The sequence below is a fragment of the Cyprinodon variegatus genome, unplaced genomic scaffold (assembly GCF_000732505.1).
Source record: "Cyprinodon variegatus isolate N-32 unplaced genomic scaffold, C_variegatus-1.0 Scaffold796, whole genome shotgun sequence".
NCBI classification, from domain to species: Eukaryota; Metazoa; Chordata; class Actinopteri; order Cyprinodontiformes; family Cyprinodontidae; genus Cyprinodon; species Cyprinodon variegatus.
Window position 1 is genome coordinate 231,853 of NW_015151249.1, and position 12,302 is coordinate 244,154.

At 44.7% G+C, this 12,302-nt stretch overlaps 1 protein-coding gene across 1 annotated transcript in view; it reads right to left on the reverse strand.

Moving 5' to 3' along the window:
* LOC107098640 (trinucleotide repeat-containing gene 6C protein-like) overlaps nucleotides 1-12,302 on the reverse strand; it is a 51,437-nt gene that overhangs the window by 20,736 nt on the left and 18,399 nt on the right. Inside the window, exons 3-6 of the mRNA XM_015396414.1 lie at nucleotides 2,737-5,115; nucleotides 1,298-1,501; nucleotides 678-841; nucleotides 505-582 (exon numbers count right to left, since the gene is read on the reverse strand). Coding sequence (XP_015251900.1) covers nucleotides 505-582; nucleotides 678-841; nucleotides 1,298-1,501; nucleotides 2,737-5,115 — 2,825 coding nt within the window. The remainder of the gene's footprint in view (nucleotides 1-504; nucleotides 583-677; nucleotides 842-1,297; nucleotides 1,502-2,736; nucleotides 5,116-12,302) is intronic.

Consider the following 12,302-nt stretch of genomic DNA (forward strand, 5'->3'; position numbering starts at 1 on the left):
TGTTTCTCTGACTGTGACTAACTGGATGTGCTCTCTTCATCCTCTGACATGGGAGCTGGCTCGGAGCTCGTCTGCCCGGCTGTGTGTTTCCTGGACGGGGCCGCCTTTTACAGTTGCTTTTTGTATCTATGCTTCTGTCTCTTTCAACCACAGTCGGCTTCGGTAGATGGTTGTTTAGTGTGAGGGATTGCCTTCGAGTCAATGATTCGATGCAATCAACTGGTTTTCCTTAGATAAAAAACTTTCAATCAATGATCTGGTGAACTGTAAAGTGCGTTGAGGTGTTGTGAATTGGCGCTATAGAAATAAACTAAATTTAATTGGATGCTGAAATAAACACAAATCTGTCTTTCCCCCTTCCTATTTATTCAGAGCATAACTAAAAATCAATAAATAAGATAAATCTTAGAGTATTTTTTTCATCTGATTAGCCCAATCTTGTCTTTTTCCATCATTCTCTGTGAATTTGTTCGTGTTTGTTTGTCTTTAACTCTATATTCCTACCGGAAAGCCCATGTCAGTCAGCTGTTTAATGAGGCGGTTCATGATCCAAGTCTCATCTTGCTTGCTGCCGATTTTCCCCTGTGAAACAGCAGAGAAATAGCCGTCAATCCGTTTCCACCATCGTTAAGACATACAGAGTAAACAAAGGCATGTTTTTGAGGTTGTTCTCTGACCTTGCTTGGACACTTTTTGAGTCCGTTGCCCCAGGAGTTACAGGAGGAGCTGCTGTCCTGTGACGCTGGACTGTTCCATACGTCCCCATCTTCAGTGTCCCACTGGCTGGTAGACATGCTCATTTCCTCTCCATTTCCCCAGCCATCTTGCATAGGTTTGGGGCCTAATAATTTATAGCACATATAAAGAAGTTATAGTAACAAAGGACATGTTTTTTTTTCCCTATTTTTTAACAGTTCTAATATTAAAGAAACAAATTCTATCAGCAGGAGGAACAGTGGGCAGTTCTTGACCTGATCACTAGGTGGCACTGTTGCTCTTTCCAACATTCCCAGAAACCCCCTTTCCAATCATTTCAAACAGTTCAAACCCACAGTAAAAACAACCACAACCTACTGGTGCGTGGAATTGCTTTAATCTTAGCAAGCATTCCACTCTAGGAACAACAACAGACGCCTTCTGACTGAAATGTAAACTCCCTGAGGTAAATAAAGCACATGCAGACAGACACCGTGTCATCTTGGCGGCTGCATTTCCACTTATTGCCCAGGTAACATATGCATCCATGTTGGAATATATAACTAAAGCCGGAAACAAAAGTTTGGTGCATATAGGTTACCTGACTTGCAAGGTGCAGGACCTGTGGGTCCATTCGACCGGACATACGGGCCAGATGGCTCATGGCCACCGTCTCCCCATCCTCCAAGCCCACCTGGGGGTTTACCCCAAGCAGATGTACCATTGTCAACAGCTGAAGTCGGAGCTGCTGGCTCTCCCCATGCTTGCTCCGACTTGGGCTGGACACTGGGGAGCTCTCCCCAACCTGGGAGAGAAAAAAATTAAATGAGAAAAGTAGAAGAAAAGTAAAAATACAAACAAAAAAAACAGTGATCAGACATGTTGCATCATTACATTTTGATACTAAAGTAAATAATTCACTTTTACCCTTTTCCCACTGGTTGAAAAAGCAGTTTAAACCTGGGAACAATCAGCTTTTAGTGGCAGTGGGAACAGCTTACTGACGTGTGTCTACCCAGGTGTAGTGGGGAAAATTATTATGTCTACAAACACCCATCACTCAGGCAATGTGTGGCCTTGCAGGTGACTGATGGAAAACTTTTATAGTGAGTAAACAATGAAATCAGTACACGAAAGATGAGAAATCAAAATTTTCCGACAACACCGGGTCTAACGACTCGGCAAACGACCCGCATTGAAATCTCCTGGGCCCTGATCGGCATGTTGTGGGAACACCACAGCCAGGCTGACCCACTAATTACGTGATACTATCGGGCGCAACATACGGACGTCAACACGTTGTGCCAGTCGCTTCTGATCTAACAAGCAGAAACAACTCTGTTTAAATTGGATAAACATGGAGCAGCTTTGGTGGAAGGGATTCAGACAGATATTAGAGAGAAACAATAAAGAACACGGACTACGCCCTGGCTTCTTTCCATGCTGCTCTCCATTGTTTACTTTCCGAATTTCTGTCGCACTGGTTACATAATCAATGCTAACCCACTGTGATGATGTCACCAGATACGCAGCTGCCAGCGAGGGGTTAGACCAGCGTATTTAGCCAGTGGTAGGGGGAGCCGAATGCCGATTGTGAGCGGGTCGATCCATATTTAAAAAACATGCACTAACCTGGTATTTTCAGTGGAAAAGAGGCTTTATTGTTTGCAATACTTTACTTATTGTAAATAAAACCAACACCCTGCAGTACTAAACTAACAGGGGTATGAAAGCATTTGAAATCAAATCTCTGTCTACTTTGTCTTTTCATTGCACACATTTATTGGAAATGGTTACCTAACTAAGAAATCACCTTTCTAATTATAGATATCTGATGTCAGATATCTGCCTCATCCACACATCGAAAATTTTGCCTCAAAGATGACATTTAAATTTGGGATAATCACATGTTAAGAAACAATCAAATGGTGAATACCCATATCAATCTCATGAAAATAAAAGTTGATGGGTTTTTCTTAAGTTTATCAGTTTCTAGGATCGTCTAAATGGCGGTTTTGAACTGTCAGGGGTTTTGCTTACCTGGATTGGCGAGTGGTGGTCTACCCTGCGGCCCCCCAGCTGGATGCGAGGCAGCGCCATTTGGTGACCCATTGTTGTTTCCTTGGTGCAGCATGCGACTTGGGGGTTGGCCGTTGAGGGAATGGTGGTGCATGTGGTGAGAATGATTGTTGTTATTATTGATCATAGTTATTGCACCGTTCTTGCTGGGCGGTGGGCCGCTGTGGTTGGGGTTATTGTTGGGATTGTTGCGATCCCACATGTTGACTGTCTTGCTATAGGTGTTGGGATCGCCCCAGGTTGACGTTCCGTCGTCGATCTCCATCTTCCGGCGGACGGAGGGAGGAGAGGGCTCTTCCCAACCGGTGGGCTCCATGCCCGGCTCCGGTTTGCCAGCGTTTCCCCAGCCAGAATTGGTTTGTTTCACAGAGCCAGGACCACCCCAGGAACCAATGCTGATACATCCTCCACTGCCAGTACTGCTGCCACTGCTGCTGCTTTCCTGGGGCTTGGAGGAGCTCCAGCTTCCCTGCACTGGGCCACTGGAACGTTGGCTCTCTCCCCAGTTACCGCTGCTCACAGGAGGAGTGGATTTCCCCCAGTTCCCGCCTCCTCTGTTTTCTCCTCTTGGGCTTTCATTCCATCCGCTGGTTTCCCTATTTCCTTCTTCTCCGTCCCACATGTTGCAGGAGGAACCATTTTTCTTGATGTCTGGCGCTCCCCAGTCCCCATTGGATCCCCCATTATTGTTGCCCCAGCCATGGGGGGTTTTGGGGCCTTCTCCCCAGTTGCTTGACTTGTTCTTCATCATACCATCGTCCCAGTTAGAGGACTTATCCGAACCCCAGGATGATGTGACCTCATTTCTTGAACCACCGGCGGGTGGAGGGTCTCCCCAGCCACAGGCTGAGCCGTTTGGGGCTTTGGCTACAGAAGGTTGAGGTTCCCCCCAACCTGATCCGGTTTGGATTGGCTGCGGTGGAGGAGCCCCCCAACCAGAGGAGGAGGAACCTTCATTGTCTCTTTTTCCTCCAGATCCAGGCCTCTGGCTGGTCCCAACATTTGGGTTGATAGCACCCCCGTTGGTTGATGATGGTCCACCATTGGAGCTGGAGGATCCCATGGTGTCTGAGCTGCTATTGCTCTTTCCGTCATCAGAATTGGCTTCTTCCATCTCCCATACAGTGTGCTGTCTGACGGGGGTTTGGCCCCAACCAGAGTTACTCAGCACTCGGGGGTCTAGGTCCTGCCGGGGAAGCAGAGGGCCAAAATCCATACTGGAGGATCTGTCTCTGCGGCGGGATCGCCCTTCACTGCTACCACCGCTATCCTCGCTGGCTGGAGCTGTTCCTGGTTGTTTGCCCCAAGAGCTCATTGGCTGCTCTTGGCCTAGAACAGGAGTACCAGCATCCCCTGAGTCCCAGCCTTTGGATACCTCACCAGCCCCGGGGGATTTTCCCCAGTCTCCCCAGCCTCCACTGCCACTACTCCCACCACCGCTGCCTTGACGGCCCCAGGCAGAAAGGCCTCCAGGAGACGAGTCCCAGCCTGAGTCTTTGGGCGACTCGGTCACCTTGTTTTCTTCTCCACCCCACACGGAGCTGCCTGTCGTGTCCCCACTGAGCTGGGAAGATTCAGTGGGTGAATGACCACCCCAGCCAGTCAGACCGTGGATGGGGCTCATTGGCTCCTGAGCTGGTTGTTGTTTAGTGTAGTTTGGTCCATCAGTGTTAAGGTTAGCAGGCTCCATGTTGAGAGATAGATTTTTGTTGGTTGAAAGGTGCTGCTGATCATTGTCATTAGCACTTATCATGCTGCCCCAACCCCCCCCACCATTGTCTGCATTCCCATTCATGCCCATTGGTAGGGAGGAAGAGCTGGGGCCATTAACACCTCCGGCCCCACCTTCATGTCCCAGAACAGGCCAAGCTGATGGGTTGGCATTGGGGTTGAGGTTCAAGTTATAATTAGAGGATCCCCAGTTACTGGGGGCTGCTACTCTTCCACCATTCATTGCCTCTTGTTTGACATCTGAGCCCCAGCCTCTACTAGCCGCTAATGTGCTGGCTGACACAGGTCCCGTCATGTTACTGTTTGGTTTTAGAGAGTTATAGTAGGCCTGCTGGCCAGTAGCACCTGCGGCCATACTCAGAAGACCACTCCTACTCGAAGTGACAGCGCTGGTGTCCAGTTTAGAGCTAGCTGAGCCCAAGGAACATTCTGGAATCGCTGGCTGTCCAGAGTCTATATCACGATTAATGGAGGGCCAAGCTTCTTTATCACTTCCGTCAATTATCACTTTGTCCCAGCTCTTGCCACTGGAAGGTCCATCAACAGGTACAGAGGCTCCCCAATGAGACCTAGCATACTGGGTACCACAGCTGCTCAGTAGGGATATGTCTAAAGGAAAAACAGAAGGGAAAGGAAGATTGAGACTAATCATAAGAGCCGTCTATAATTAACAAGGAAGAGAACATGTAAAAGTGGTGAATTCAAAAAAAGGAGATTTGAAGTGTCAAGCTGTGTTTGCCCTAACCCATAAATCCCTCAATCACTATATAGAGCGGGGACTATATAGTGGACTTTATAGTGAACTTAGTTAACTGACCGTTCGGAAATATGACCACTAGTTTTCGCTCCGTGTCGGTCATGTGACTCTGCCTCCCCGTATGCTGCATGCGCCATCTTTGTTATTTGTCTCAGACAGCAGGCCGCTACAACAAATCCCATGATGCTTCGTGAGGAGAGCTCTCACAAAGCATTCTGGGATATATCTGCTCATCTAGTGACCATGGATGATCACTTCTTTTCAAGCTGCATTGTGGGAAATACGGGAAATATGATCCTAGTGCAATACGTTTTCATCCAATAGATGTTCGGACACTCATTATAAATGGCGTGAATGTAGCGATTAGGGCGGACATTCGGACACAGCCTGAGTCTTATGAAGATTAATCTAGTTCCAGCTATGATTGCAAGCCTAAGGGTTAGGGTTAACCCTAACCCTAACTCTATCATGTGCTTGTGAAACATCATCAGCCTCAGCCCTAGTACTGTTCCAATTCACAAGAACAAGAAGACAGAGAATGGACAAAGTCCCCAGATGTTGTTCTGGCCCTTCCCTCTTTACCCAGCATGCATCAGAGCCGATTTAATGCGCAATTAAAAAATAAACTTTCTGAAATTGAGAGGACCGCAGCAACCCACGGAGCTCCGAGGGTAACGGCAGCCAGGGCTGACATTAGCCCGTCTGCAGCAGCCCTCTCCCTCGGGGTAGCCGTGTGTGAGGTACCGTTGCCTATGATGCCGATTTTTGGTTTTATTTGGCAAAATGTTCATTTGATTTTTGTTTATCTGATTGTGTTCATCATTATTCTTCCACTAAATGAAAAAAGTAATAATTGATTATTATCTAGAGACTATTAATAACAAGAGGTGAAATGCTGCTCCAGACGAGCTGAGCGTGTGGTGATGTCATCAGTACGTTTCTGTTCCAATTGACGACACGAGTCCGTACTCACGTTCTTGTGAATTGAGACACTGCGCTAAAGCCCTTTGAGATTCCCATAGCTGAAATTTGATAACTAGGATAAAAATTAATGTTTACTAATAAAAAGATAAAAATTAGGGAGAACTGTAGTATGTGAGGGAGTGTTGGCCCAGGAGGTTAGAGCAGTGCGCTTGTGCTCTGAGAAGGCTGCAAGTACGAGTTCAATCCCCATAGCCTCCACTCTGGATTCCTGAGCAAGACCCTTAAGCCTAAACAATAGCAGCCCACTGCCCCTCAAGGAGATGGGTTTTGTCCATGTGACCTGTATCTGATCTTTTTATGACAGTCTGAACAACTCAGATTCGATTTTTTCCAATGCGACCCAGGCCACTTAGCTCTGTGGTCCTAAAAATCCAGGCCAGATTTATCCTGTACACCATTAATACCCCACAAATGTCACTATTTTGCATCTTGCTACGCAGAAGCAGCAAGAAAAACAACAACCATGGTGGACCATGATGAGGAGAGCAGTATTTATTTAATTTTTTTTACTCTAATTTCTTCCCGTTTCCTTGCTGCCCTCTCACACCCAGCAGGGGGGGGCCTATCCGTCTAAGTCTGTGGTTTACTGGCTGTTCCTGTGGAGAGAAGACCAAGAGGAACGCTGCTTGTTTGCTGGAATGAAACCTAGACGGCTTCCCATCCATCACTCCTTACGCTCTGCTAGGGCCGCTCCTCCTCCAGCTACATGGAATAAAAACCTAAAACAGCGCATTTTCCCAACCTTTTCACCAACTGCATAAGCACTACCCTGCTTAAGACTGGCTTTCTCTTTTACTACATGTTTTGGGTATAAAACATTTTCTTTGTTTGCTTGTAATCGCCAACAAGCACAAAGGCATCCTATAAGATGCGGATTGGAGTTAACTAATAATAGACTATGTCAGTGGTGTAAAAGGGTAATCAATCACTAGGAGGCAGCTAATCAATGATCTTATTAATGCTAGTGGAGGAAAGTAGAGGGACTATTGATCCAGTATGCAAACACAGGGACCACTAGGCCAGATGCAGGGACCCAAGTGGGACAAAATATGTAAATATCACCACCAAAAAGGTCAAAGAGGAGAAGGGAGAAAAAAAATGGGGGAAAAAATAAAAATCAAATCCTAAACAGCAAAACATTAGGGCTAAGAGGTTAAACCTGATGTTAATGCGATGAAAGTAGATTCCAAAGCAATCATTCAAGATTCAAGATTCAAGATTCAAGAGACTTTATTGTCATTCACATCACGTGTTAGATGAGGTAAACGAAATTGAGCGTCACGGCCTCAGTTACATCCGAATATATAAAAAAATAATTTATAAAAACTAGCTACAATATAAAAACAAGAAGTAGAGAATAAAATGTATATTAAAGATAAATTTAGCAGTGCAACATTTTAAAGTGTCCAAGTGTAAACTGCAAATACAGTGTCATTGGGGGGGTTAGGGGTTGAACAGACCATGTTATTGTCAATCATTTAATTCTGACTGCAAATACAAGAAAATCAAAACTAAAATAAACCATAAAGGGATGAAAGCATAAAGATGGGTTTAAAGTATAAAGAACAACCGATATTACCAAGATAAGGAGAAAGCAATAAACATCATTCTCTGATACAGTCGGCTGATCTTTGCAGGAATTATAAATCGAGCCACATTACATTTCCACTTCTCCATAAGCTTCCATCAAGACTGCAGGACCAATTCAGTAGTTTCCATTCAACTAAAAATGACTATTAGAGGCAGAGAGGTCAAAGCAATCCAATCAGATCAGAAAAATGTGCAAACACGTGAGGATATCCTGGAAGATTTGTTGCTTCAGGAAAGGATATTCACGCCATAAAAAAGGTAGCTCAGGACAAAAATCCATCCTCAGCATACTTATCTCCTATCCCTCGGCAGCAATAGGGCTGGGTCCACACATGCAATTCTGCTTACATATATCTTCTAAAACAGGAAACGATCCAAGGTAATAACGCTGTTCTGTTTAAACAAAGAAATAATAATGAAGGTAGAAACTGTAACACCTTGAAGGAAGATTGGAGCCTTCATTTAAAAGGCTCTAATTAAGGTGTTTTATATCAGTTTCAAACAGTGATTAGTTGTAAAATCTCTATAGTTCTGCTGCTATAGGCTTAGACTGCTGGAGGACATAGGGACCCCTTTTTCATCATTCTGGTTCATTCTATCTCTATTCTCCCACTCTGCAGAATCTGTTAGTTCAATCTCTAACGTTCTGCTCTCTCTGCTTTTTCTCATAGTAGCTTCATCTGTTCCTGTTTGGCTGTGACTCCATCCTGGAGAGAAATATCAGCTGTGCTGCTGCCATCAACACCTTTGTTTCTAGATGTTGGAGCTTGGCCTGTTTTTCAGGCACGCTGGCTGGTGACTAGGGGTGTGCAAAATAATCGTCATGATGATGCATCGTGATTCTAATTTTCGTGATCTACTGCATCGATTCTTGACGGCAAGTATCGATTATTAATTTAAAAAAATGAATAAATAAAATTGCATGAATGGTTGGCGAACATCAGCCAAAAACAAGTGTAATACAACTTCCAGTCCAGTAGATGTCGCTGCGGATGTGTTGACGCACGCTGCCTTGTGTCACAAGCATTTCCGGCCTCGGTGTACTGCGCAGAGTCATTCAAAAATAAAACATGGAGGAGAAAATATTGCAATGCATCGCAATAATTCAAGTATCGTGATGCATCGTGATTCGAATCGAATCGTGACTTCTTTGGCAATACCCACCCCTACTGGTGACACCATTGCATCGACTTATTGATGAAGAGTGAATATGTTGATGCAATCAGCTGATTTCCTTAGATAAAAAAAATTTGATTCAATTTGACTGGATGATCTGGTGAACTGGAAAGTGCCTTGATGTGACATGATGTGAATTGGCGCTATAGAAATAAACTGAATTGAATTGAAGATTAAAACAATTTTTCCGTCTGTCAATCTGCTCTATGCATAACTCCTTAAGGGGAAAAGTTTTGGTTTCACCTGGTTACATAAAAAAAAAAGAATTCTTCCAGGAACCCTTGGCTATCCGATTATTAATCGATTAGTGGGAAAAAAAATAATCGAACTTGCAAAATAATTATTAGTTGCAGCACTAATTCTCATTAAATGACTGGAACAATTTTAGAGAAACTCAAAACATCCGAGTTACCCAATAAGAACCCAAACAGCTGCTGGTGTAGTTTTTTTATTAAGCCACAATGATTTTTGCTCCATCTATAGTAGTTTTTCTTGGCTCCGAAGAAGCAAAGAGTCATTTTTATCAGAGTTGGATGGTATCCAAAACACTCAGCCGCAGCCACAAAAGGAAATCTGTATTTGGTTCAGTCAACCCCACACCCACCCTGCGTCTCCTCTTCCCTCATTTGCACATTCAAGTTTTCTTAAGGATACAGAAATAGGTTACGTGACAGGCTGCCATTTTTTTATCCGTCCATCTGAGATAACAAACCTTCGAAGAGAGACTTTACAAAAGGCAAGAGAAAGAATCATGAGGAGACTGTTTGCAGTGGCAGCAAAAAGAAGAAAAAAGGGGAGTGGATCTGGAGAAGAGAGGGAGAATGGAAAAATACCCGGAGTAAGGTGCACCAGCGTCTTGCTTGGAGAGATTGCACAGATCCATGAAGAAAGCGGGCACGAGCAGACGGCGTGCTAGCATGTCGGCCAACGCAGCAATTCTCTGCAAACACGGCCTGCAAAGCTCTTCGTTTTCATCATCTTATGTAAACCCAGCTAAAACTGTTTTCATGCGTCTTTTATTCAAGCTCAAATTAGGTCTTGCTAATTCTTTGCAAAACAGAGATTTAAAAGAGCCTGAATGAACTAAAGGTTTAAAAAAAAAAAAAAAAAACAAAGAGCAGAAGGCAATTATTTCCATCTAGCGTTGGCAGTCATGTGGAATAATGTGCTTCTGGGTTCATTCAGGTTGCAATTAGAAGGGCAGTCTCTGATTATGACCTCTAAATGAACGGTGGGAAAAAAAAAAAAAGGAAAAACAAAGGATCCCTCTTCTGCTTCCCGTGGCGTCCACGCCTGCCGTTCTGATCAGCGGAAGCTTGATTTGGGTTTAAATCTGGAGTGTTAAAGAAAGCGGCGTTGTGGCGATGCGAACGCAATCAGTGAGGCTCAAAGATCAGCGATGCTGCGCGCCGCCAAGCAGAGCCTGGGCAGAAATAACAAAAGATGAACTTCATATAATGAAGACTTGCTGCCATCACAGAAACGGGCATTCTGCCAAGAAGTAAATGTCGTCCCCTCCCCTTTAAATGAAATGAAAGCCTGGGTGACAGAACGAGTATGGGTGGGGGGGAAAGATGGAGGAGAGGCTGGAGGAGGGGGAGGGGAGCATCTATTCTATGTGGAGGAAGCAGGAGAGAATGAGAGGAGCAACAAACTGATGACTTCAGTCTGTGATCGAGCTATTACTAAATATATTATTTTTCCTAAAATAAGTGCATTTTTTCTTGAACTGAGGTGCTAATTGAGACACTTTGCCAATGGAATGAGACAATATACATTTAAAATAGGAAAAAAAAACAATTATATATACACTGGAAAAAATCTAAATCTAGATAAGTCATTTTTTCTTAAAATAAATGCATTTGTTCTTGAATTGAGGAGATAAAAGAGACATTTTGCCAATTGAACAAGACAATTTAGATTTAAAATAAGAAAACACAATTGTATTTCTTGTTATAAGTGCACATTATCTAATCTTAAGAGTAAAAATACTCAAATCATCTTATTTACCTGCTCAAATTAAGGGTAAATACACTCAAGACATTTTTACTTATTTCTGCTTTGCAGAACTAAAGCAAAAGTGGGACATTTATTAGGCTCTTGTCCACTAAAACACCCTCTCGGTTTTTAACTCAAGGACGGCTTGTACTTGTTTGTCCGGAAGCGGAGAGAAAAAAAAAGGGGCCAGTGAGGGAAACGGTCTCCAGAGGGAGCGGAGGAGCTCATCATTCATGTCTGTTTACCTCTGCTGAGGAGCGTACGAGAGGGAGAGCGCGGCGACTTCTCAGCTTCCCCGACAGAGACTGCATTAATGAAGCCACCGGGGGGTGGTGGGGGGAGGGGGTCTCACACTTGTGCGGGTATGAGTGTGTCGCAGCGTGAACACAGAGGCCAATCCATACCTCCCTAGCTTCATTAGGGCCCAAGCCGTCTTCTCGGTATTTGATGATGATAAAAAAAAAATACAAACAACCAAGAGCTGCTGATGTGAGAGGACATGACAGCAAGGCTGCAGTTAAACCGGCAAATAATAAAACTGCAGCTCAATTCAAAGCAAGCACATGAATACTATGAGAACATCCTAGCTAGCTGGATAAGGAGGAGGGGGGTTGGAAGGGCAAATGAAAGGGCTAAGTGTTTAAACAAAGTGACCCTCCGTCTGGGTGAGGAGCAAACAGCTGTTCCTGCAGCACTTCCCACACTCCTGAAAGACGCCCACTTCAGCACCTGCTGGTGGGAAGCCCGTCTGGACGGCTGCTGGCTTCCACCGACCGCTTAATGGTCCCAGGTCAGCTGGAGACACGGCAAACAGTGGAGGGGGGCGACATAAGGACAGAAAGGGACGGGGGAGGGGGGGATTGTCTCTGTCTGGTAGGGCAGAGGTCATGTGTGGGTCCCAAAGCCGTTGAATTTAAAGCAGGTTAGGCGCTGCCACCTGATTTTAACGGGTCAAAGGTCATGCTCTGATCTGATAACTTGGAAAAAGGACGTACCGTATTTTCCCGACCATAAGGCGCAGCGTACTAAAAGGCGCAGTCTCGGTTATGAGTGCCATTACGGTATTTAACACACACATAAGGCGCACCGGACTATAGGGCGTGGGATTTATATACAGGTACATGTCCTCTACTACGTTTAAATACCTCTACTGCGTATTTAAAAATAGAGCGGGACCAAAACTATTAATCAGACTCATCAAAGTCATCATCCTCTGTTTCTGAATTAAACAGCTGCGCTAAATCAGACATGCTAATTTCCCCTTCTTCGCTGTCAGAGTCACTTTCCGTGC